The 24079-nt window shown below is 41.7% G+C and overlaps 1 protein-coding gene across 3 annotated transcripts in view; it reads left to right on the forward strand.

Moving 5' to 3' along the window:
• The first annotated feature begins 252 nt into the window (after positions 1 to 252).
• BRCC3 (BRCA1/BRCA2-containing complex subunit 3) overlaps positions 253 to 24079 on the forward strand; it is a 53683-nt gene continuing 29856 nt past the window's right edge. The window contains exons 1-7 of one of the 3 annotated variants that reach the window (XM_045995772.1): positions 253 to 431; positions 1081 to 1097; positions 1885 to 1939; positions 8562 to 8681; positions 11914 to 12001; positions 17270 to 17358; positions 19253 to 19308. In XM_045995772.1, the coding sequence (XP_045851728.1) occupies positions 309 to 431; positions 1081 to 1097; positions 1885 to 1939; positions 8562 to 8681; positions 11914 to 12001; positions 17270 to 17358; positions 19253 to 19308 (548 nt within the window). In that variant the 5' untranslated portion in view covers positions 253 to 308. The remainder of the gene's footprint in view (positions 432 to 1080; positions 1098 to 1884; positions 1940 to 8561; positions 8682 to 11913; positions 12002 to 17269; positions 17359 to 19252; positions 19309 to 24079) is intronic. The other 2 variants (XM_045995774.1, XM_045995773.1) reach the window with 2 other exon arrangements.

A 24079-nucleotide genomic window follows, 5' to 3' on the forward strand; every position in this document is an offset into this window, starting at 1 on the left:
GCGAGCGCCGCTTCCCTGCCCACCCCGCCACCGGGCCTGACGCCCCGACCGCGGCCGGCTACCGCCCTGCGCCCGACGGCCACGCCTGCCCCAACCGGCGCGGGCGTCTCCCAGGTGCCGCCGGGCCGGCCCCGCCCCGCCCCCGCGCGCCCGCCTCGAGCCCCGCCCCACCCCGACCGCCCCGCCCCGCCCCGCCCCGCCTCGTCCGCGCTCCCCAGGCCCCGCCCCCGCGGAACCCGCGCTCCCGAGCACCCGGTTGGCCAGGCCCGGATTGGGCCCGAGGCGGACGTGAGCAGGGTCGGACCAAGATGGCGGTGCAGGTGGTACAAGCGGTGCAAGCGGTTCATCTCGAGTCGGATGCTTTCCTAGTTTGCCTCAACCACGCTCTGAGCACCGAGAAGGAGGAGGTGATGGGGCTGTGTATAGGGGAGGTGAGTAGGTCACTTAGCCTGACCGGAACCCTGCTGAGCAGTCGCAGCGTGTCCCCGGATTGGGTGTTGGCAGCGCCCAGGGCTGGGGAGGCTACGGAAACCTCTGACCAAGACCCTTGGACCGAGACTTGGGATGATCAGGTAGTGCAGGCCCCGTGTCTTCTGTCTCTGAACGCGCGCTGAGCCTCCTGCAATGCCACAGTGATCTGCATAATCCTCTGGGTAGGCCTTGCAGTTTCTCTCGGCTCTAGATCTGGAGTGATTACCCCATTGACCAAAACCAGGAGTCAGGCCGGAAAGACACTGTACTGTGATGAGGACCGGAGTGTGTCAGGAAGCAGCCAACCACGATTAGGGCCCCTGGCCTCGCCTCCAGTCTTCTTTCTGGGACGCCTTCTAAGGGTGTCAGAAAACCAGACAGGGAAGAGGGTTCCAAAGACGCAAAGGTTTCCACGGGGTTAAGTGTTGCAGAGGGGCAAAAAAGAATGAGGACGCATACCTTAGTTGTTTGTAATCCGAAGTAAGAATTCTCCAGCCTTTCATGCTGGTATACAGGAACACATGACCCACGCTTCATATAATCTCCATCCGTGTACATCAGACTGGCATAATGTGATCAGTAATGTTTTCTGCCTTTTCCCCACTCTAGCTGAATGATGACACAAGGTAAGAATATATTTCTTTACTTATATCTTTTGATCTATATGTTACTGTTAATTCAAAATGATGACAAGTTTGGCAATATTGTGTACAACTTATATTTTAAGTTACCATTATGAGTCCGGAGCTCCCTCAGTGACACACTTTGAATTCCACCCCAACCCTGAAGGTTGGTTTCCACCTTACTTCCTACTTGGAGAATTTTCAGTTTGATATATGTATGACCTTCTGGAAAAAATATCAGTAGGGATACCAAGATCATGAGTGAACCTATGAAAGCTCTTACACAAAGAATTTTGTGTGACTCATACACTGCTATTACATTCCATTTTGTGGCTTGATATGTTTTATGTTCTGTCTCCCCTGAAATGACAACGAAATACAGGTCATTTTCTTTGCAGCAGATAATAAGCCTATTAAGAGACTTTTCCCCCTATTGACTCCTTTGCTTCAACTAAACTGTCAGTGGCTTTCTGCTTCCTTCTGGTGGGCTCCATAATGATCTCAGAGATGGCCAGAAACTTGAGTGCTTCAAGAAGCAAAAGCTTTGGGTGACATTTATTTAAATTTCAAAGCATAGCAGAGTGTGTATTTCACAAGCCCACCTCCTTAATACCCAGTATTCTAGGAATTTCACTTTGCCACTGAACAGATTATGTACTTAGCCACTCTTCCTTTTTTTTTTCCTGCTAAGGTTTCACTGCAAAAACTGCAAATCTTGTTACTTTGCTTTAATACCTTTTTGTATTCCAAAATTCAGATCCCTTTTTTCCCCTTAATTTATCCCCAAAAGGAGTGACTCCAAATTTACGTATACTGGAACTGAAATACGCACAGTTGCTGAAAAGGTATGTATGCTAGAATTTTGCATGACAGAACCTTGCAGCTGGGGAGGGATTTCTGTCCTGAATCTCATGATCTCAGCCAGGGATTAATCCGATCTGTGCAGGGTTCGGGTTAGGGTTAGGGTTAGGGTTATGGTTGGGTAGGATGTTATCTCTAGTAAAACCAGATGAAGAGTGTACTCACTAGGACTGGAACCTAATTTTGCTGTTTGCAGCAAATTCCGATGAGGAATCACTCTCAGCTCTCCTTGCCGTTCTCTGCCTGATCTCTGGCCCTTCTCCCTGCTTCCTTGAACTTTTGCTGGTTTGTTTCCTTGAGATCTGTGAATTCCTTCACATCACTGTTACCTCCTTATCTCAACTCCCAGTTCCTACTTTGGCAACCTTCTGCTGTAAGCAAACTATGTGTAACTCATAATTCTTAGTTTATCTTGACTTTTTTCCTGTCTACAATCCTGCCTCACCTTTTCTGGCATGCTCTAGCCTTCATGGTCTAGTGGAATGCTTCTCAACCTACACTTTTTGGTTCATTGTGTTTCCAGTGTGTTGCAGGCCAAAGCTTTTGTAAAATACATACAAATAAATTATGGCCTCTTCTCTGCTAGGCAGATGATGGGCGTGATAAAAACTTTCAGGCAAAACAACTCCATCTACTTTTTACCCCTATAGCCAAACTTCTCCATGTTAACCACTTTGCCTCCTTTCTTCCCATATCAAGGAAAGACGTTTACTTCCTATCCAGACCTACAGGTTCTTCAAAAAACTTGCTTATCAAATATCCTCTCTTTTGAGTCTTCAACCTTTTGACACTTTTCTTCCCCTTAGGATACAGATGTGCTTAAATTACTCTCATTTTACAAAGGAAAGAAAAAGAACTTTTCAATCCCTGTAGTTACTAGACTCCTTTTAATAGTCAGACCTCTTAAAAGAATAGGCTACAATCATTATCAGTTCTTTACCTTCTGTAGTCACGCATACCAAGGTCTGGTTTCCAGTTCTGTCTCTCCAGCCACCTCCCCATAGCTGTATCAGTGGATTATTTCTTGGTGCTAATCTTAAATCTTTCTCCTTGGAACTCTGAACTGTCGTGGGTTTTTTGTTTGTTTTGTTGTATCTCCCTATTCCTCTTGTCTCCCTCCCATCCATTATGGGCTCTTCACCCTCCGCATTAAATATTGGTATTCTCCAAGTCGTTGGCTTGGCCTCCTCGCCTTCCCGGAATGTCTTCTGGGCAACATTACCTTCCCTATGGCTTTAGCTACAATGAAGTTCAATCTCGCTTTAAATCTTTCCTCTGATACTCACTGTGAGACTTTAGGCATGTTATTTAACATCTGTGAACTTTGATTTCTTTGTTTGTAAAACAGGGATAATGACAGTAACTAACCTCATAGAATTGTTGGGAGAGTGGAATTTGGGTAATGTACGTAAAACACTTATTTGTGAACTAGATATGGTAATAGAACTAACCTCAGTGTGTAACTGGGGAGTTATTTTTATTTAGTTATTTTTTTTTAGATTCTATTTATTTATTTGACAGAGAGAGAGATCACAAGTAGGCAGAGAGGCAGGCAGAGAGAGAGGAGGAAGCAGGCTCCCCGCGGAGCAGAGAGCCCGATGCGGGGCTCGATCCCAGGACCCTGAGATCATGACCTGAGCCGAAGGCAGTGGCTTAATCCACTGAGCCACCCAGGCGCCCCTTTATTTAGTTATTTTTAATTTCAAGTTTTAATTGAAATTCCATTTAACATGCAGTGTAATATTGGTTTCAGGAGTCAAATTTAGTGATTCATCACTTACATATGACACCCAGTGCTTATCACAAGTGCCCTCCTTAATGCCCACTACCCTTTTAACCCATCACCCGGCCCACTCCCTCTGTCAACCCCTACTTTGTTCGCTATAGCTAAGAGTCTGTTTTATGGTTTGCCTCTCTTTGTTTTTTCCCCTATGTTCGTGTTTTGTTTCTTAAATTCCACATATGAATGGAATCATATGGTATTTGTCTTTCTGTGATAGACTTATTTCACTTAGCATAATCCACTCTAGCTTGTCCGCATAATTGCAGATGGCAAGATTTTATCCTTTTTGTGGCTAATATTCCTACACACACACACACACCATATACCTCCTCTTCCTTAACCATTCATTAGTCTGTGGACATGTGGGCTCTCTCCGTAATTTGGCCATTGTGGACAATGCTGCTATAGACATTGGGGTGCATGTATCACTGGGGGGTTACCAAGTTCATAAATGGAAAGCACTTTTCCCAGTGCCTGACACATGGCAGGTAGCCAATAAGTATTTTGTTAATATCCAGTAGATACTAGTTAATATCAATTATCCCAAGCTCTAGAACCTCATACTCTACTGCCTATTTCAAGTTTAGCTAGACAGAGGCATCTTAAACTAACGTGTTCAAAACTGAACCTTCTCTCTTCCTCGAACCCACTCCAACATTCCTCCACCACAGTAGTTCCCAAGCCTGGGGCGCCCTGGAATTACCCAGTAAGCTTACGAAATCCTGATGCCAACTCCATTGGTCTGGGGTGAGACCTCGGCAGCAGGAGTTTGAAAACTTCCCCTGGTGATTCTAACATGCAGCTGTGTTTGGGCATTCACAGCCGCAGATTGCTCCCGTTTTATTTCCAGCACCTCATCCCCGCTGCGGCCACCTTATTGGAGGTCCTTGTCACTTCTGTTCTTGAACACTTGCTAGCCTCTCCCCAGTCTTTTTGCCTCCAGTCTCTTGCCTCTAGTCCTCTCTTCTGGTTGCTTAGGGTATAATCTTTTGAGAACATAAGTGTGGCATACCGCTGCTTAAAATCGGGGCATTTCCCATTACCTTTAGGATGAAGCCCCATTAGTTAAGCACTCAGGGCCTTCTTGATACCATTCCTGTTTATCTCCAGCTTTTAACCACGGTAAATTACGGCATTTTCCAGGTTATGTTGTACTGTTTCGTTCCTTGTATCTGCTGGGTTTTATGCTTGGACTGCTTCCCTCTCCTCTGCTTGGTTAACTTACCCCTTGCAGCTGCCGCCTATCTCCTTTAAGGAATCTGCCCTGACCCGCAGTCTAGGTTCGAAAGGGTCCTCTGTGCTTCGACAGCTCCTTGAGCATGTCTCTCGCAGGGCATGTGTGCTGTCCTAGAGCTGTTCACCTGTCTCTCTTCGTGGACATGACTACTGTATCCTGTTCATCTTTCTGTACTTAGGCCCTCATGCAGTGCCTTACGTACAAGTATATAGTCAATAAATACATGTTGTACGAATGAATGTACATTCCCTAAAATAGGAAATTAGTGTTTACCTGCCCATGAGCCATGGAGAGGCATGCCAGGGGCCTCAAGTTCCTATAAAGGATCTGATGGTAAATACATTCTTTGTTGCAGTTACTTAGCTACAATACATAAATGAACAAACGTGACCGGATTTTGCCCAAGGGAGGCTGGGCAGGCCAGACTTTGCTAGCCCTTGTTCTATACCAAGACAGGGGAACAAAAGCAACTGGGTTTTAGTACTTGAATTCCAAGACTGAAAAGGCATGGGGCCAGTCTAGCTGAACTGGAATATTTTATGTGACTATGACTGTAACAGGGTTAGGGTTAGGGTCATTCCTAACCCTAGCCTTAACCCTAACCCTAACCGTCAAGCCCGTCAGCTACCAGTGGCTTTCAGGGACATCTGTGAGTCCTTTGTGGCCTTTATTTATACTTGTCTTATTTTGTTTTTTATCTGTGTCTGGGCTGGTCTTGCCATCCTACCCTGAACTGAAATCTTATCTTACAATAGAGAGAGAAAAAAGTCACCCTGGGCATCAACTCCTATGAAAATACATTGCCCGTCTTAATGATGTAATTTTATTTTTCAGGAGTCCACACCCTCATCTGGAATTCTGTATTGATTTGTACTGGTCAAATAGATACTAAACTTCATGAATTCGGTGACCTTATCTTTTTAGTAGATGTTGTCATGGCATGTCTTCGCCCTCCTTTTAGTTTTGGTCTTTTTGTATACTGATACTTAAAAGTGTGTGTTTCTTATTAGCAGCATTTAGTTTTTAAAAAATCCAGTCTGATAACACTCCAATTATATTTAATGTAATTGTTCATATATATGGGTTATGGCTTTATCTTTTTGCTTTGTGTTAGACCCGCTTGTTTGCTTTTTCTCTTTTTCTTGCCTTTTGAGTCAATCAGATACGCTTTATCATCTCACTTTGAGCCTCCCAGTTGCAACATTTTTTTTTCACTTTCCTTTTAGTGGTTATCCTGCATATTTCAGTATGCATTCCCGATTTGTTCATTTTCCTGATAACATTTCCCTGATAATGCTAGAAGCTTAGAACACTTCACTTTCATCTGTACCTCCCACCCTTTAGAGTACTTGTCACGTACTTTAACTTTATCGATGTGTTAAGCCCCCTGCGGCATTATTCCTATGGCATTGTTCCTACTGTTTCGTGTGGTTAGTATTCATTTGTATTTACTCCCATATTTTACCTTTTACAGTGTTTTTCATTTCTTCCTTTGTGTCTGGGGTTTTCCTTCTGCCTGAGGAGGTCTCTGTAGTACTTCTCTGCTGATAATGAATTCTCTCAGTTTTTGCTTCTGAAAATGTCTTTATTTTGCCTTCACTCTTTAAATGTAGAATTCTTGGTTGGTACACTTAATACGTCACTACATCCTCTCTAGGCTTTCATTGTTTCTGTTGAAAACTCAGCTTTTTGTCCTGTTGCTCCTTGGGAGGTCAAGGGTCTTTCTGTCTCTGCTTTTGATTTTCTTTATTGAGTATTCTGTGCCTGCCAGACACTGTGCCATTGGTGGGGATAAAAATAGAACTAAAGGGGCGCCTGGGTGGCTCAGCGGGTTAAAGCCTCTGCCTTTGGCTCAGGTCATGATCCCAGGGTCCTGGGATCAAGCCCCGCATCGGGCTCTCTGCTTGGCTGGGAGCCTGCTTCCTCCTCTCTGTCTCTCTCTGCCTGCCTCTCTGCCTACTTGTAATCTCTATCTGTCAAAAAAATAAATCTTTAAAAAAAAAAAAGAACTAAAACATGCTCCCTGCCTGCCCTTCTGAAGCTTATATTCTAGTAGAGGAGAAAATTATGTCAACATGCAATAAACTATTGTGAGATATGTGTGTATTATAAAAACAGTTGTACGGGTGGGGAGAATGAGCAGGGAATTTGAAGCCGTGAAAGACTTCACTTGGTGGAAAAAGGCAAAAAGCTGACCACATGTGCCTAATGGCTAATGACTTCATGAGTCTCCTCTGTGGTTTCACATCTGCCAGTGCCATACCTGGGTTTTCCCATGAAGCTTGTAAACCATCTCTACCTCCGATTTTCACTCCTCTGTCTTCCTTTTTGGCTCCTCATGGTCTGCCTCATCTGAAACATGGGAACCCCTGTTAATTTGGGCCTGGACCCCTGCTCCCTCTCCCCTGCTCTATTCTTTGACTCTGTTTACATCTTCTTATCCTAGATCAGCTCATTTTCCTTCCCTCCTGATCCTTCTTTTTTTTTTTTTTTTAATGTTTATTCGACAGAGAGAGATCACAAGTAGGCAGAGAGGCAGGCAGAGAGAGAGGAAAGCAGGCTGCCTGCTGAGCAGAGAGCCCGATGCGGGGCTCGATCCCAGGACCCTGGGATCATGACCTGAGCCGAAGACAGAGGCTTTAACCCACTGAGCCACCCAGGCGCCCCCCCCCCCTGATCTTTCTTAAACTTAGATCTGCCTCCTGTGTTCCACTGAGATTTAACCTTGAAATTTTAGAGGTTATCCTTGTCAACTTCCTGTCCTCTATCACCCATGGGCCATTCATTACCAAATCCTGTGGATTCTTCCTTCTTCATGAATCTCAAATCTGTTTCTTCTGTCTCTTCCATCCACTTAGCCCAGGATTTTGTCATTACTTCACATCCAGGCTGTCTGAAACAGTCCCCTTCCTTCCAGTGCGTCCTGCCGAACATGGTGTCGAGGCCCCATACATTTTTATCCTGATGTTTCTTGGTCTTACTGTCTGCCATTCCATCTCAAGTTCTGTACTTAAAGCAGTTGGCCAACATGTCTCCCAGACATCTTACTTATATTGATTTGGCACCTACAGAAATTCTCTGTGTTTGTACACGCGCACACACACTCAGAGCAGCCAGGAAATAGTGCACTTGTTGGCCCGTGACGAGTTTTTTCCTAATCGAAGTGACTCCTTTCCTCTGAGCTCTTGTAGCATTGATTTACTACATTATTTCATTATAGTTTCGTGTATGATACTTGCTGCTTAACCAGACTGATAGCATTTTGAACACTTGGACGTCGGCCTCTGATTGTCAGCCGTGGATTGTCAGACTGACTCGTGTTCTTTTCTGTGAGAATATCTTGCCGTAGTTGTAAATCAAATTATTAGTTATCATTCAAAACACTGTTCCTTCATCCAAATGTTAGCCTTTATGTTTTTATTTTGAAATGCATATATTGAGGTTGGATGTCTTTTATTTGACATATTCTATTATTCATGAGAAAATCATCCGTTTTCTAAATGCAGTTTTTAACCTGATAATATAACATAATACACGGATTATTGGAGAAAGACAGAAGTAAACATTTCTGTGGATTTTCCTCTAGGTTGACGCCGTCCGAATTGTTCACATTCATTCTGTCATCATCTTGCGGCGTTCTGACAAGAGGAAGGACCGAGTGGAAATTTCTCCAGAGCAGCTGTCTGCAGCCTCAACGGAGGCAGAGATATCCTTACTAGTCAATAAGAAGTTTTTACATGCTCTGGGACTTCTGGGCCAGGCCCTCTGTTTGCCACCTTAGCCTCCTTGTAGAAATTTCAGGTTTTCTTCCTGGTGACTCTTTCCCGGTTTTCATATTTACGCGTCAGGTCCAGTTGTTTGATTAATCAGAATTTCTTCCCATTTTTCCTTTTGAGTGGCTTTTATTAGAAAAATTAGAAATTTCTAACATTCCTGCTCTTAAATGTGGAAGATCCCAAGGTCAAACCTGTGACAGTGAACTTTATGGGGGAGTTCCCTCCTCCTTCCTTTCATTCCCTCTCTGCCCCCCTCCCAAGTTTTCCTAATATGATTTCATTTCTAGGCCTTTGATGATCTTGCTCTCCATACTTTGGAGAGATTTCCTTTTGAGGCTGCCTCTCAAAAAAATGCATTGCTGAAAACCAAATGCAATATTCATGTTAAATATAACCAAAAAAGTATCAAATGGGACATTTGCTTTCTATGATCGGGACTCCATACCTCAGCTATCGCAAGTTAAATTTGCATCAGTGGCTTTTAGTAATTCAGTGTTTTTTATTATTAAGTTTATCTTGTCAATTAAAAAGTAACTTTTAAAAATAGGCAGTTCACATGCTTAGTACAGACTTTAAAAGGTACAAAACCATGTACAAAATAACTGTTTCTCTCCAACCTCAATGCCTCAGTGCTCTCATGGTCTGTCCCTGGACATAACCAGGGTTATCAGGTTTTCACATATCCCTGAGTTCTGAGCATATGGAAACATACACGAATATTTTCTATTAAAAAAAAAACGAATATATAGCAGCTTATGACTTTGCTTAACAGTGTGTATCCAGACAGTTGTTCACATTGTACTTGGAGGTGCAGAATATAGCCCTGGACGACTGCTTTGTCCTCGTGCAGGTGTTTAGGTTGGCAGGAGTCCTTTCCCGTGCTGCTGTGTTCACAAAGGCACTCTTGGATCTGTACGGGCTGGTCCGAGAGCTGGAGCTGCTGAAGCAAGGGTTGTGTGTGCTTGTAGCTGTAGTTGCTTAGCCAGCTTTTTCTCTGGTGGTATTCAGGGGTGCCTGGTGCCCTGCACCTTCGTAAACACTGTCGGTTATCACAAGTTTCTGTTTCGGTGCTCCCAGGCCAGGGTATATCAAAGCTATTGATTTTTGCCAATGTGATTGGCAAAAAACTTTATTTTATTTCTTGTCATTTTAGTTAATATTTTTCTAATTATGAATAAATGTGGTCAGCTTTTAATTTTTAAGAATCATTTATTTTTCTGAGAATTATCTGGTCATTTCTTTGCCCATCTTTCTGTTGCTTTGGAAATCTTTTCCTTAATAATTTGTAGGCACTCTGTGTTAAGGAAATTAGCCCTTTGTGATAAGGATAATGATTCTACTCAGCTTATTCATGGTGTGTGTGTATTTCTCCGATCGAATTAGTTTTGCATTTTTTATATAATCACATCTATCAGTGTCTTACAGCATGTACGATTTGCATCTTCTCTTCAAACTCTATTTTGACAGAATTATAGACTCGTGGGAAGTCACAAAAGCAGCATAGCACCCTTGACGCAGTTTCCCCCAATTGCCGCATCTTCAATAATTGACGGTACAATACGGAAACCAGAAAACTGACACTGATACAATGTGTGTCATTCCACTGCCATTTTGTCATATGTGTTCATATATGTAACCAACACAGTAGTCAGGATTGCAGAATTGTTCCATCACCATGAGGATCTACGTAGATCTGTGTACCTCTATGAAGATGCCCCTGTCGAAATCAACACCCACTCCCTCAACCCCTGCTCCAGCCCCTGGCAGCCTCTAATCTGTTCTCCATCTCCCAGAATATAATTGTATTATTGTTGTTTTTGTGATTATATATTGCAATTTCAAAATGAAACTAGTCCATTCCTAAGATGGGGGATGGCTGGAAACACTGTTGCGTGTTACTGCACTTGGAAGTTACAATGACTATTTCTTAAGCGTTTACGAAACGTCTTGCTCGGATTACCTCATTTCGTCTTTACTGCTGTTTGAAGCGGAATTTCCCCAGTCTGCAAGCTGAAGGAATGGGTTTAGAGAGGTTAAGTAACCTCTTTCGGCATTCGAAAAAATTATTTAAAAAGTATTCTTTCTCAGGATTTACTATATAGAAAGGATTATTGCGGGGTTTTTTTTTTTTTTTTCCCATCATTGCGTTTTAATGTAAGTAATTTGCAGGGAAACAAACCAGCGTCTTACAAGAGCAGTAGAAAGAGCAGCTTCTTATCTCAACTCAAGAGCCTCAGGTAGAGTTATAGGAACTTTTTGTTTCCGGATCAAAAGAAGAAAATATTCTTTGGAGGTGTACTTCTAGACACATGGGGAGACCAAAGTGGGTCTCTGGTCATTTGGTGTCGGAAAACATCCCAGTTGCTGTCGTTGACACTGGCGGGCTGCCAGAGAGAAATCAAATGAATTTTTTAAATCTTGTATTTCTTTTTCAAAACTGTGACTAGGATGGAGCTAGAAAGAGGATAGAAGATATTAACTCAAGTTAATAATGTAAATGAGTTCCAAAGATTTAGATAAGCTTCTTTTCAGATAGCGCAGTGATGAGCATTTACCTGATTAAACATTGGCTAATTGGATTAAGAGGATATAACTATATATCATAATGGAAGCCAGATGGATTCTATTTTTTTAATTTTAACTGATGAATTAATTTTTAAAGTCATCTCTACACTCAACCTGGGGCTCAAACTCACAACCCTGAGATCAAGAGTTGCATGCTGGGACAGCTGGGTGACTCAGTCAGTGAAGCGTCTGCCTTCGGCCCAGGTCATGATCCCACCGTTCTGGGATGGAGCCCCGCTTTGGGCTCCCTGCTCAGTAGAGAGCCTGCTTCTTCTCCCTCTCCCTCTGCCTGTCCCTTTGCGTACTTGTGATCTCTGTCTCTCTGTCCAATAAATAAAATCTAAAAAAAAAAAAAAAAGAGTTGCATGCTCTACCAACTGAGGCAGCCAGGTGCCCTAAATTGATCCTAGTTATAAAAAGAAATACTTTTGGCTTTAAATGGGAGGTCTGGGAAAGTCTGGGTATTGACTTTATTTCATTCTTTTGTTGACATTAAATTGTAATAGGTTTATTTAAAATCTCAGGATGCTTTCTGAGCCCTCGTTAGCATCACAGATTTTTTTTCCCCACAAGTTGAAAATCCCTTGACAGACACACAGGTTGGCTGAACTAACAGGTCGTCCCATGAGAGTTGTGGGCTGGTATCATTCCCATCCTCATATAACTGTTTGGCCTTCACATGTTGGTAAGTATTAGAGGCTTGTATTGTTTGTTATTTTTATTTTATTTATTTATTTTTAAAGATTTCACTTTTTTATTTGAGAGAGAACAAGCGGCGGGGAGGGGCCGAGGGAGAGGGAGAAGCAGAGAGGGGAGGAAGCCGACTCCCAGCTGAGCGGGGAGGCTCCTGCGGGGCTCGATCCCGGGACCCTGAGATCATGACCTCAGCCGAAGACAGACGCTCAACCCACTGAGCCACCCAGGCGCCCCATGTTTCTTGTTCTTAGAAATCAGTATCATCTTCCTCTGTTACATGAATGATGGTTATTTTAAATCATACTTTAATTGTCCTTACACAGGTGCCCTTGTTTTTATTTTGCTATGTTTTGAAAGTAATGATTTATGTCATACTATTTTTAATAGAGCTATAATTTCCGCACCCCATTTTCAGTGTCTTCCGGACACCATTACTAACACGAGCCTGACCGTTGGCTGACACAAACATTAAATCGTCACTGAAACTTGGTGACTGCTGAACACCACTGTCTAGCACACTCCCATTCGGAAGACTCGAAGGGGTGAGGGTGAGATTTACCAAACTGAGGTTTCACACATGTTCCTTCCTAGCCGTTGAGGCTCTCGGCCTACCCCCTCACCTCACGAATTAGTATAGCGTAACAAAATGGTTTTCTCTCTTTTTATCTTTACCACTTTTCTGAGTGCTGGTAGTTTTGTTCTTGTTTCTGCCTGACCTCGTGAGAGAAGTAGAGTAACTTCGCTTCGGGAGAGCGCGCTGACACTGTCCAGCATACAACCGTTGGCTAACGGTTCGCGGCTGTGTTCTCCTCCAGTCCTCACAGCAGGACTAACGTGAGTTAGAGATACTCCCCGCAGTGCACGATGGGTAACCGGAGGCTTACCTGGGTTAAGTTCACTTTCCACTCTGGTGTTCTTTTCCCAGTCTAGGGGCTTGAGATGATTGTAAATTCGGCATTCACCTGAGTGAATCTGAGTGGTCCTCTGTGTCCAGGGTGGAGGGTGGGGAGGGAGGCCTCCCAGGATCACGTGGGAGAGCGGCTGTGAGATGCGCCTGTCGTAACTCATCTTTCCCACCTGGGCCTGCTATAATAACCTCCGGGAGTAGGTCGTAGGTGGGGATGTTGTTTTCATAATATACTCCTCAAAGGATTCTGGTGTGTCGTCCCAGTTAAATACTGGTACAGAGTAAGGGAGTGGATAGACTTGCTCTGTTTCTTGCTGACAGAAATTTACCTGACCTGTGGCTAACATTGAGTGACATGCTTAGGATATCTTGTGTCAACAAAAAATATATTATCAAGAGAGTTTTTTTTCAGTTGGAAAAGAAAAAAGATTAAAGTGGAGCTTGCAGTAACAATAGAGGTTTCACTCTTATAGTTGATAAAATAGTACGAAGAATTCCTGAATCTCTCGCCCCAGATTTGCCACGTTTTCTTCTGTTCTATGTTTGTGTGTGTGAGGATGTTTTTTCTGAAGTATTTGAAAGTAAGTCACAGCCAGTATTTACCTTAACTCCTGAATAATGTTTTGTATGAGTTTCCTAAATGCAAGGATATTCTCTTACATAATTACAGTGTATTTATGAAAATTGAGAAATTAATATTAATTGTTAGTTAATTAATATTACTATTATTATTTAAGTTACTGACCTTATTCAAATTCTTCAGCTCACTAATGTCCTAATTGTTGTTTTTATAGCTGTGAATATATTCCTGTAAAACCTTAATATTACTGAATAAATTCAGTGTTTGGTTTTATCTAACTTTTACTCAAAAATAATAGCAATTTTTTTCCTGTCACCATTAACACTAAAATCAGATTTGCCTCAAATTTCTCCCATGGTAGTAGCATAGCCAGAAAGAAGTAAGTACCAAGAAGCACCAGTGAAAGGAAGGTTGGAGTGTATTTATTCCTGAACGATATTGTCACTATGGTAATGAGTACAATGGAGAATTTTCTGGCAAAAAAAGAAACTCTTAAGAACTTGGGAAAAAAACTTTATCAGTCTCTGGATGTCTAAAGTTGAAGGGTGCGGGGCGCCCGGCTGCTCAGTCGGTTAAGCCGCTGCCTTGGGCTTGGATCATTATCCCAGGGTCCTGGGATCGAGCCCCACATTGGGCTCTCTGCTCGGCAGGGAGGCTGCTTCTCTCTCTGCCTCTGCCTGCCGCTCTGCCTGCTTGTGGTCTCTCTCTCTCTAACAAATAAATAAAATCTTAAAAAAAAAGTTGAAGGGCAGACAACACTGGAAGATCTCCAAACTATAGATAAAACTAAAGAAAAAATCCTCTCCCAGCTAACTGCTCTTCGCAATGGCTAGATTGGTGTGGACTTCCAGAGCCTGAGGAATCATGTAGCTGTAAAAGATACGTAGCTCATCTCCAAATGGCTGTTGAAGAATTGAGTCAAACTGGTGCCCCGTGTTAGCAAGTCTTGGGAAAAAACATGAGTGATGATTTAAAGTGTGTACAGGAATTACATTTAATAGGGATGACAAGTGAGAAGGAGTGAAAAGTGATTAGTCAACAAATTTATAATGGATGCAACAATGTTGCAGCAGATTCTGCTGGTTTGGACCTTAATGATTCCTTAGCTTTTTTGTCATACCCAAACCTCTGAACTCCTCACTTCCTCCTTCACATTCAGCAGATAATACTGCTTACTACTTTATTTATTTTAAAGATTTATTTTACTTATTTATCTGACAGAGAGACAGGGAGAGAGAGAGCACAAGCAGGGAGCAGCAGGCAGAGGGAGAAGCAAGCTCCCGCTGAGCAGGCGCCCCTGCTGCCCACTTTAATAAAGGAAATGGGAGTCATTAGAAAGGAATTTTCTCCGTTTCCCTTTACTCACCTACTTATCACTGGGCTCATCTTCTCCTTTTCCCTCTTAGCTAATAGACATCCTTCCATTCTGGCTCTTAATCTTGGCTTCCCATGACTTGAAGAACCTTACACTCTTCATTGTGCTTCTTTCTCCAACATCTATATCCCTTTCCATTGTACTGGATTTCCCCCATCATTTATTTGTTCCTTCAAGAAATAAATTTGAGCATCTACTATGTGTCCAGCCCTCAGGGTGCTGGGGATAAAGCAGTGAAAGAGAAAAACAAGGCCTCTGCCTTCATGGAGCTTTACCTCATGTTTAAGAAAACACAACAAAAAATACTTGCCAATCCCAATTCTCCTTCAGGTCAAAGACATTTCTCACTTTTCATTTACACTCTTCACCCTGCTCTAGTCTGCCTTCCAGTCCACTGAAAGTAATCAGTGACATCCCTTGACAATCTAGTGAGCATTAGGAGCGCCTGGAGGGCTCAGTCAGTGGAACATCTGACTCTTGGTTTTGGCTCAGGTCTTGATCTCAGGGTCCTGGGATCGATCCCTGTGAAAGCTCCATGCTCAGTGTGGAGTCCGCTTGAGATTGTCTCTCTCTCTCTCCCTCTCCCTCTACCCCTCCCTCGCTCACATGCGTGCTTCCCTCCGCAAAACAAAAACAAAAACCAGAGAGAAAAATCTAGTAAACATTTTATGTCGCCATCTTCTGTAGCATTTGATACTACAATGATTCTACTCCTTCAAAACACTTCTCAGTTAATGAGGAGCGCTTGGCTCTTAAGGATAGAAACTGAGCTGAGGCTGAGAGTTGAAACACTTTGTCTGAAACCAGAGTCGGCTCGTGGCGGGTGGAGGCAGTGTTCGAACGATTTGTACGAATCAGGGCTAGTAGGAGTGCTCTCTGTGAACACAGGAAAGGGAGGAGGAAGTGTCGGGGTGGTGGAGGAAGATAGTTGAAGTTATGTCATACCCACACCATTAACTTATCAAAATGTTATCTATACATACTTTGCAAAAGAGAAAGGAAAGGGATTTAGATGGTGTAGGTTATTTCTTAACTCTCACGAGACTTTATTGTCCTTGTAAGTGTGTATGAGAAGGAGAGATGTGCCTGTAGCTATACTCATAATTTTAAGATCCACTCAGTTCTTCAGGACCGAGGTAGTCGGCACTGCAACAAACAGTGATGTATCAGGTAATCTACCACCAGGTTGGATTGCATCAACCTCCCGGCACAGATACCGGTTGCAACTCTGTTTAAGCTTCCAACCAATCACTGTAACAAATTACATTTTCCCAAACAGGCATTCTGTTCTAGAAGTTACAAGTCAATACTCCTTAGAATCATTATAAACAAATTTGACGAAAAAGTTTTTAGTCCACTTAGGAAGGCAAGGGGGGAGAAGTCCCAGTGTTTAAGAACATATTGCCAGGGGCGCCTGGGCGGCTCAGGTCATGATCTCAGGGTCCTGGGATTGAGCCCCACATCAGGCTCTCTGCTCAGCGGGGAGCCTGCTTCCCTTCCCCTCTCTCTCTGCCTGCCTCTCTGCCTACTTGTGATCTCTGCCTGTCAAATAAATAAAATCTTAGAAAAAAAGGAACATATTGCCAAAGTAACTGGGCATAAGTCCACACCCTTCAGCACTTTGTTGTAATACCTGATCTTTTATATCCTTCATAAACAAAGAGCAATGAGGTCTGAAGACCTCAGGTTTTTAAATTTAGCCTCCATTTAGTTTGGGGTAATCTTTTAACTGAGATTTTGTTTCTGCTCCCTGGAATATTGTTTATTTTTTTTAAAGATTTTATTTATTTAATTGACAGACAGAGATCACAAGTAGGCAGAGAGGCAGGCAGAGAGAGAGGGAGAAGCAGGCTCCCTGCCGAGCAGAGAACCCGATGCGGGACTCGATCCCAGGACCCTGGGATCATGACCTGAGCCGAAGGCAGAGGCTTTAACCCACTGAGCCACTCAGGCGCTCTGGAATATTGGTTTTAATTCTGTTGTAGTCTCTATGAGAATTTACTCCATAACACTTCTACATTTCCATTCCTCATTGTCAAGTCTCATGTATGCATTTCCCTAAAAATGTCCATCAAAAGGCTTATTTGAGGAAGCTGTTTGTCTACTTTCAGGGCCTTCATTTCTCTTTGAATCTCGTGGAAGGAATTATCAAGTTTTGGGGGGCCAGCTGAGGAGTTGTTAATCTAGCTTATTTGATTGCACACTTCTCAATGTACTCTTCACTCACCCAGTAAAATGTTTGCACTTTGGCAGTCACATTGTCCTTGGGATATATCTCTGCTCTGCCTGTAGAGTCTGACTCCGGGGAGGACTATATGCTGCTGTTATCTTTAAATCTTTGTGTTTGCGAGATACAGTTTATCGACAGCAGATTTTGATTTTTGTTTATTTGCAGATGTTCGCACGCAAGCCATGTACCAGATGATGGATCAAGGCTTTGTAGGACTTATTTTTTCCTGTTTCATAGAAGATAAAAACACAAAGGTATGTGTGTGTGTGTGTGTGTGTGTGTGTGTGTGTGTGTGTGTAAGCACACACACACACACACACAGAATAGAGAAAAATCTTTTTGCAATTTTAATAGGGTGGCCAGGGAAGGTTTCAATGAGAAGGGTCATTGAGTCAGGACCTGAAGAAAGTGAGGGAACAAGTCTTGTGGATTTCTTGGGGGAAGAGCATTCCAGGCAGATGAAATAGCCAGTGCAAAGACCCCAAGGTGAGTGTGGCATGTTCAGAGGACATGAAGGAAGTCAGTGTGGCTGCGGCAGAATGAGGAAGACCATGACCATAGGTCCCAGTCTCCTATTTGGTTAGGACCTTTCCTTCTGGAAAGTATCCTGGTTTGGACAATAACTCATTTGGTCATTCTACAATGAGGTCTGAAAGGTAACCAGGGGCCACATCTCATGAGGCCTTCGATTTGACTGACTTGGGAAGCCACTGGAGGGTGAATTTATGTTTTAATGGGATCTCTCTGGCTCCTGTGTTGATAGTAGACTGGACAGCAGATGGGGGTGGGTGCATGGGTGAGGAGGGAGTATGGAATCCATGACATCTGTGAAACCAGTTAGGGAGATACTGGAGTTGATGGAGGTTTGACCAGGGTGGTAGGAGTGGAACTGATGAAAAGGGGCCAGATTCTGTATATATATATATATATATTAATATTTTATTTATTTAACAGACAGAAATCACAACTAGGTAGAGAGACAGGCAGAGAGAGAGGAGGAAGCAGGCTCCCTGCAGGGCAGAGAGCCCGATGTGGGGCTCGATCCCAGGACCCCGGGATCATGACCTGAGCCGAAGGCAGAGGCTTTAACCCACTGAGCCACCCAGGCGCCCCTTCTGTATATATTTTGATGGTAATAATAATTATATAATTATAATATAATAATATCAGCCACAGTGCTGCCGTTTATCACTCTGTTGTATGGTGTTTGACATAAGCATGCTCTAACCCTGACCACGGGTCTGTGAGGATGAGGATTATTTATGTATTTACTTTAGAGAGAAACAGAGCATGTGTGGGAGGGGCAGAGGGAGAGTGAGAGAGAATCTCAAGCAGACTCCGTACTGAGCGGAGAGCCTATTGCGGGGCTTAATATTACCACCCCGCGATCATGACCCGAACTAAAATCAAGAGTTGGTTGCTGAACTGACTGAGCCCCCCAGGCGCCCTGAGAATTATTATTATCTGCATTTGATGGACGAGAAGCTCAGAGAAGTTAAGAGAAGTTGAGGAGCCCAGTCAATGGCTAGTCTTAGCAATTTTCTATGTAGAGGTTTCTGTTTGAATTGTTTGTGTTAAGAGGTTTGACTATGTGTCAGTTCAAACAAAAAGAAAATTACCATTTAACATTGTAGGAATGAATTTTGCCAAAACTATCTCAAGTATGCTCTGTCCTTTAGTACCTTAGTTATATGGTCAGAAGTTATATTAATAATGATATTGTTCATAAAGCCACTCTTTTTCAGAAACAGTAATCTTGAAGTTTATACTTCATCTGAAGTGATTTTGGCTTTGTCATTATAAATTTATTTATTGTCATAAATATTTGGATAAGTTTGTCAGCTTCCAACAAAACTGTTCGAATGCTCTGGTGCTTGGTATAAACATGTTTATAAGAAATTCTCTGCTGTCACATGAACAGATGCTTCATTAAGGCCATTTCATGTTGGCTGAGCTGAGTACATGATCCTTAATGGAAGTCGGAATCCCTTTTTATCCTTCCACCCCTAGAAGGTCTTCGGATACCACCCATGTAAGGACATGAGTATTAGGTTTGAATCTACTAAAGTAATCCTTCTGTGTGATCTTTCTTTCTGTCTTTCTTTCTTTCTTTCTCTTTCTTTTTCCCTTTTTTTTTTTTTCTTTTAGACTGGCCGAGTACTCTACACTTGCTTTCAATCTATACAGGCCCAGAAGAGCTCAGAGTAAGTATGGCAGAGATGTATGCATGTGTGTGTGTATTGGTGGACTAATTTTCATCCCAGGGAATTGACTGTACAGACCCAATTAAATAAATTATGCATCTAAATAATGGAATAATATGCAGCCATTAAAAATACAAGGATGTTCAGTAGTAATACAGAAATATCTGCAAGAAACATTAAATAAAAAAGCAAGGTACAAGAATAGTATGTATAGTATGGCTAGCATGCTACCATTTGGGTAAGGATGTGGAAGAGAAACGTACACATCAACGTGCCAGCATCCTTGCTAGTAAATACACAAAATACGTGGAAGGAAACAAAGTGATATTTATGTTTATATCTTGAAATAATATACTTTCATATTCTTTCTTGATTTACTAATTTTGGATGTTATCTTTCTTAATACGTTACTTCGCCCTCCCAAATGAGGATTTAGCTCACATGCCCTGACCCATCTCCATGTCCCCCAGTGTAGTTATATTACTATTTTTGTTCTTCTGTTGGTGACTTTTCTGTTCTTCAAGTTTGCCCCTTTATTCTGTCCGCAACAGACAATAGACACTGTCTTTTGGCTCCCTGCTGTTACTTGTATTTTGTACTATAAACCTTTATATTTTCACAGTTGCAAACAGCTGTGGTTTGTGTTGCAACCATAATTGCATGTTCTGTGCTTTTTCTACTAGTTAACTCTAAGAGTAGAAAATACAGTGTTTATCATCATGATTATGTAAATATCATTATTCCATGTACAACCACATTTCCATTCTTGAATAGCCTTTTGCTTTTCTATGGGGTGTTTCAATGGCTTGTCTCTCCTTAGTTTTCTGCCTTTATCACCTCCCTGAGTTCCAAATTCTTAGGAGTGACATAGAAATCTTTGGAGTCCCTGCTTTTGCTAGGATCACTCCCTGAAGCCCTCCATCTTCCTACCTTAGTCAGGTCTTGGCTGACATCCTGGAACTTTGCTTCATTATTATCCTCGGTTAGATTCACTGATTTCAGTGGATTTCATTTCAGTCCACTGTCTGGATTCTATGTCATCTTTCTTGGTTCACTCTTTCTAAGAAAGGTATGCATTTGAGTCTTTTATCTGTCTAACTCTTGTTCTTTTATAGGGCACTTTGTTTTCTCTGACAGCTTTTGGGAACTTCTCTATTCTTGATGTTGTGAAATTTTATATGATACAACCGGAGTGTGGATATTCTATGATTCAAACTGCTGGATGCTGTCAGTGAGACAGCGCTTGTCCTGCAACTCTGGGAAGTTCTGTGCTATCATTTTCTTTTGTATCCTCAGATAAAACAACCCAAATATACCCAGTTCCTGGGAAGAGAAGATCTTATTCATAATTCAATCAAGTCCCATCATTTAAAGCTTCTTCAAGTGTAACTCAGTCTTTGGGGGATAATTCCTCATTCTTTGAGTTATTTCCCTTTCTCTCCACTTTGACTCTAATAAGGTGGCATTTGGAGTGTTGGGAAGATGAGGTAAATGAACTTATGCTATAGGGAAGGGAGACTTCCTGGTCTCAAGCTGGTTTAGGGAATCAGGACATGAATCCTTCTATTCATGGTTAATGCCCACCTTCATTTAAGAGTCTCATGCTCTACCGACTGAGCTAGCCGGGCACTAATGCCCACCTTCATTTACCCAGTGTATTTCTCCTCTCTCATGGAGTTGAAGCCCCAACATAAAGAGGTCCCTTAACAGCTTCCTCTCCTGTGACTACCTCATTCTCTCCACAGGTTAGTAGGATCGGTGTGTCATATCATTTTCTCTGTTCTTAGATAAATCTCCCCCCTGTTTTTCCTCTCTCTTTCTAGAAACCTATTAGTCAGATATTAAAGGTCCTGGATTGACAGTAGTGACTCTTTTAACTCATATTTTCTGTCTCTCTCTTTTTTGTTGTTCTGATTTCTCAAGAATATTTTAGATTTTATCTTCCAGCCCTTTCATTTAGCAGTTTTTTATATTTTTAATTTATAAGAGATTTTTCCTTCTTTAGTGGTTGTTCCTATTTCACAGTATCCTATTCTTGATTTGTTGTCATGATAGTTAAATAGGAAATGTTAAATTTTCTTCTGTTTTTTCAGTTACCTGTTTCCTCTGTGGTAATTTTTTTCTGTTTATTTTTATTACATTTATATCCATGTTATATTTATAATATATTATGACTTTTAAAAATACTTCTTTTCCATCCTCTTTTAAGAACAAGCCAACAAAAACATGAGTGATAGCTAATTATTTGTAGCCTTAGCTCGTCAATAGGAGCCTTTCTTTGAGCGTGAATGCACTGAGAGCCGGCCACTTTTCTCATGGATCACCAAGTGCTAGGTTTCAGGCATCCTGCTCTGGGACACCAGTCTTAACAATTGCTACAATTCCAGACACTTTATTCTGTTAGGAGAACTTTTACTGCTGCTGCTATTGTTGCTAAGGATGATGATGGTGATTTTGGCTTAGGAATGGAAGGCTGGTTACTAGTTCTGTGTATCCAGAGGCTCAGTTGTAGAAGAGCATAAAAGATCAACTAGAGTCCAAAATTTCTGGCAGGAAGACCAAGAAAGGGTAGAGCCTCCAGGAAATTACACGAAGGGAGGAGTGCGTTAACGCCGACTTCATAAAGTTGTTTGTAAATTTCTAGGCCCACTCTTGAGCCATTAATGTATGGACCTGATCTTAATTAGCATAAATGATAACTGAATTAACTACTAAACCACCACAGAGGTCCCATACTAACCACTGGGTGGCATGCAGGCAGGAAGGATCTGAAGATCACTAGAAATGCTCTGAAAATTGAACTGACATTGGAACCACAGCCCACTGTGGAAATTTCAGCCTGAAGTTAACTAGGCAGATGGCCTGCTAAAACAAAAACAACATTCTTTGTAGAATATAAACAAGACCCAGGAGATTATTAAAAATATTCAAAATACACAGTATATAATTCAGAATTAGTATGGGAAGAACGACAAAAATCTCATCTTGCGTGGAAAACAGTAATCAACAGATGCCAACACTGAGGGGACAGTGATGTAGGAATGATCTGATCGAAAGTCTCAGCAAACAAATAATTTGGCAAAACCTGTGAGAATCAACTTTCTTAGGACTGTAGAAACTAATCAGAACTTTATAGCAACCAGCCAAATGCTTAGTCAAAAAAAATCACAATCTCACATTTAAGGAAATCTTTGTTGAGTCATTACAGGGCCACTAAGCTAATGGGACCGAAATCTCAGTGGCCACATATAACAAAGAATATAAATTATGAAAATGAGTTCAAGAAAGTCACAAACACACAAAATCAGATAAAACAAGCAGCAACAACAAACCCTGGGGTGGGTTTCCCCTTTCCTGTGTTATAATATTCAAAACAGGAATCTGGTTTCCACCATTCCTGTGTTATAATATTCAAAACACCCAGTTTTAACAACAACAAAAAAGGCATTCAAAGAAACAAATTTTGGGCCATAAACAAGAAAAAGGAATTGATAAAAAATTCCTGGAGGAAGCCCAGACATTGGACTTGTAATCAATATTCTCAAAAAGCTAAAAGGAAACCATGTACAAAGAACTAAAGGAAGCTATGAAAAGGACAGAGGCTATCAAATTGAGAATATTGGTAGATAAATTATAAAAAGGAACCAACTAGGAATTCTGGAATGAGAAGTGTAATAACTGAAGTGGAAAATTCACCAGAGAGGTTCACAACATATTTGAGAAGAAAAAAGAAAGAATCAACTGATATTATGTCTGAGGAACAGAAAGTGAAAAGAATGAAGAAAATTGAACAGAGCCTAAGAGACCCATGGGACACTTTGAAATATTATCAGTATACTCAAAATAGGAGTCTCAGTGCAAGATGAGAGGGAGAAACAGGCAGAAAATATATATATAAAAGAATAATGGTAAAAAAAAGTTCCCAAATTTGATGAATGGCATGACGGTACCATCCAAGAATCTCAAAGAACTCCAAGCAGGATACACTCAAGCAGACTGACATTGACTCATATTATAATCAGTGTTGGAAGCCAAAGGCAAAGAGAGAATCTTGAAGGCAGCAAGAGAGAAGTGACTCATTACACACGAGGGTTAGGGTTAGATTGAAAGGCAATTTATTATGAGAAACCAGGGTAGCCCAAAGGCAGTGGGATGAAATATTCTAAATGCTGAGAGAGAAAAAAAGAACAACAGAGCTACTAAGGAAGAATTCTGTATCTGGCAAAATCATCCTCTAATATGAAGGAGAAATTGGCATTCCCAGGTCAACAAAAACTGAGGATATTGTTACTAGTAGATCCACCAAACAGTAGCCGAAAATACATTTTTCTCAAGTGCACATGGGATGTTCTCCAGGATAAACCACATGTTAGTCCACAAAGTAAGTCTCAATAGATTTGAAAAGTTTGAAATCATACAAAGCATCTTCTAAAAATATAGAAGGAGATCTGAAATCATTTACAGAAGGAAATTTCACAAATATGTGGAAATTAAATAATACAGTCTTAAGCAACAAATGGGACAAAGAAAAAATTACAAAAGAAATTAAAAAATACTTTGAGATTGAAAATAAAATCACAGTATACCAAAATTTATGAGTTACTAAAACAATAGTACTTAGAGGGAAATTTATAGCTATACAATAAAAAAGAAATCAGCCAGGAGTGCCTGCCTGTCTCAGTTGGTAGAGTATGTGACTCTGGATCTCAGGGTTGGGAGTTCCCCCTCCAGGTTGGCTGTAGAGATGACTTAAAAAATAAAACAAAATTAA

The sequence above is a fragment of the Meles meles genome, chromosome X (assembly GCF_922984935.1).
Source record: "Meles meles chromosome X, mMelMel3.1 paternal haplotype, whole genome shotgun sequence".
Classification (NCBI taxonomy): Eukaryota; Metazoa; Chordata; class Mammalia; order Carnivora; family Mustelidae; genus Meles; species Meles meles.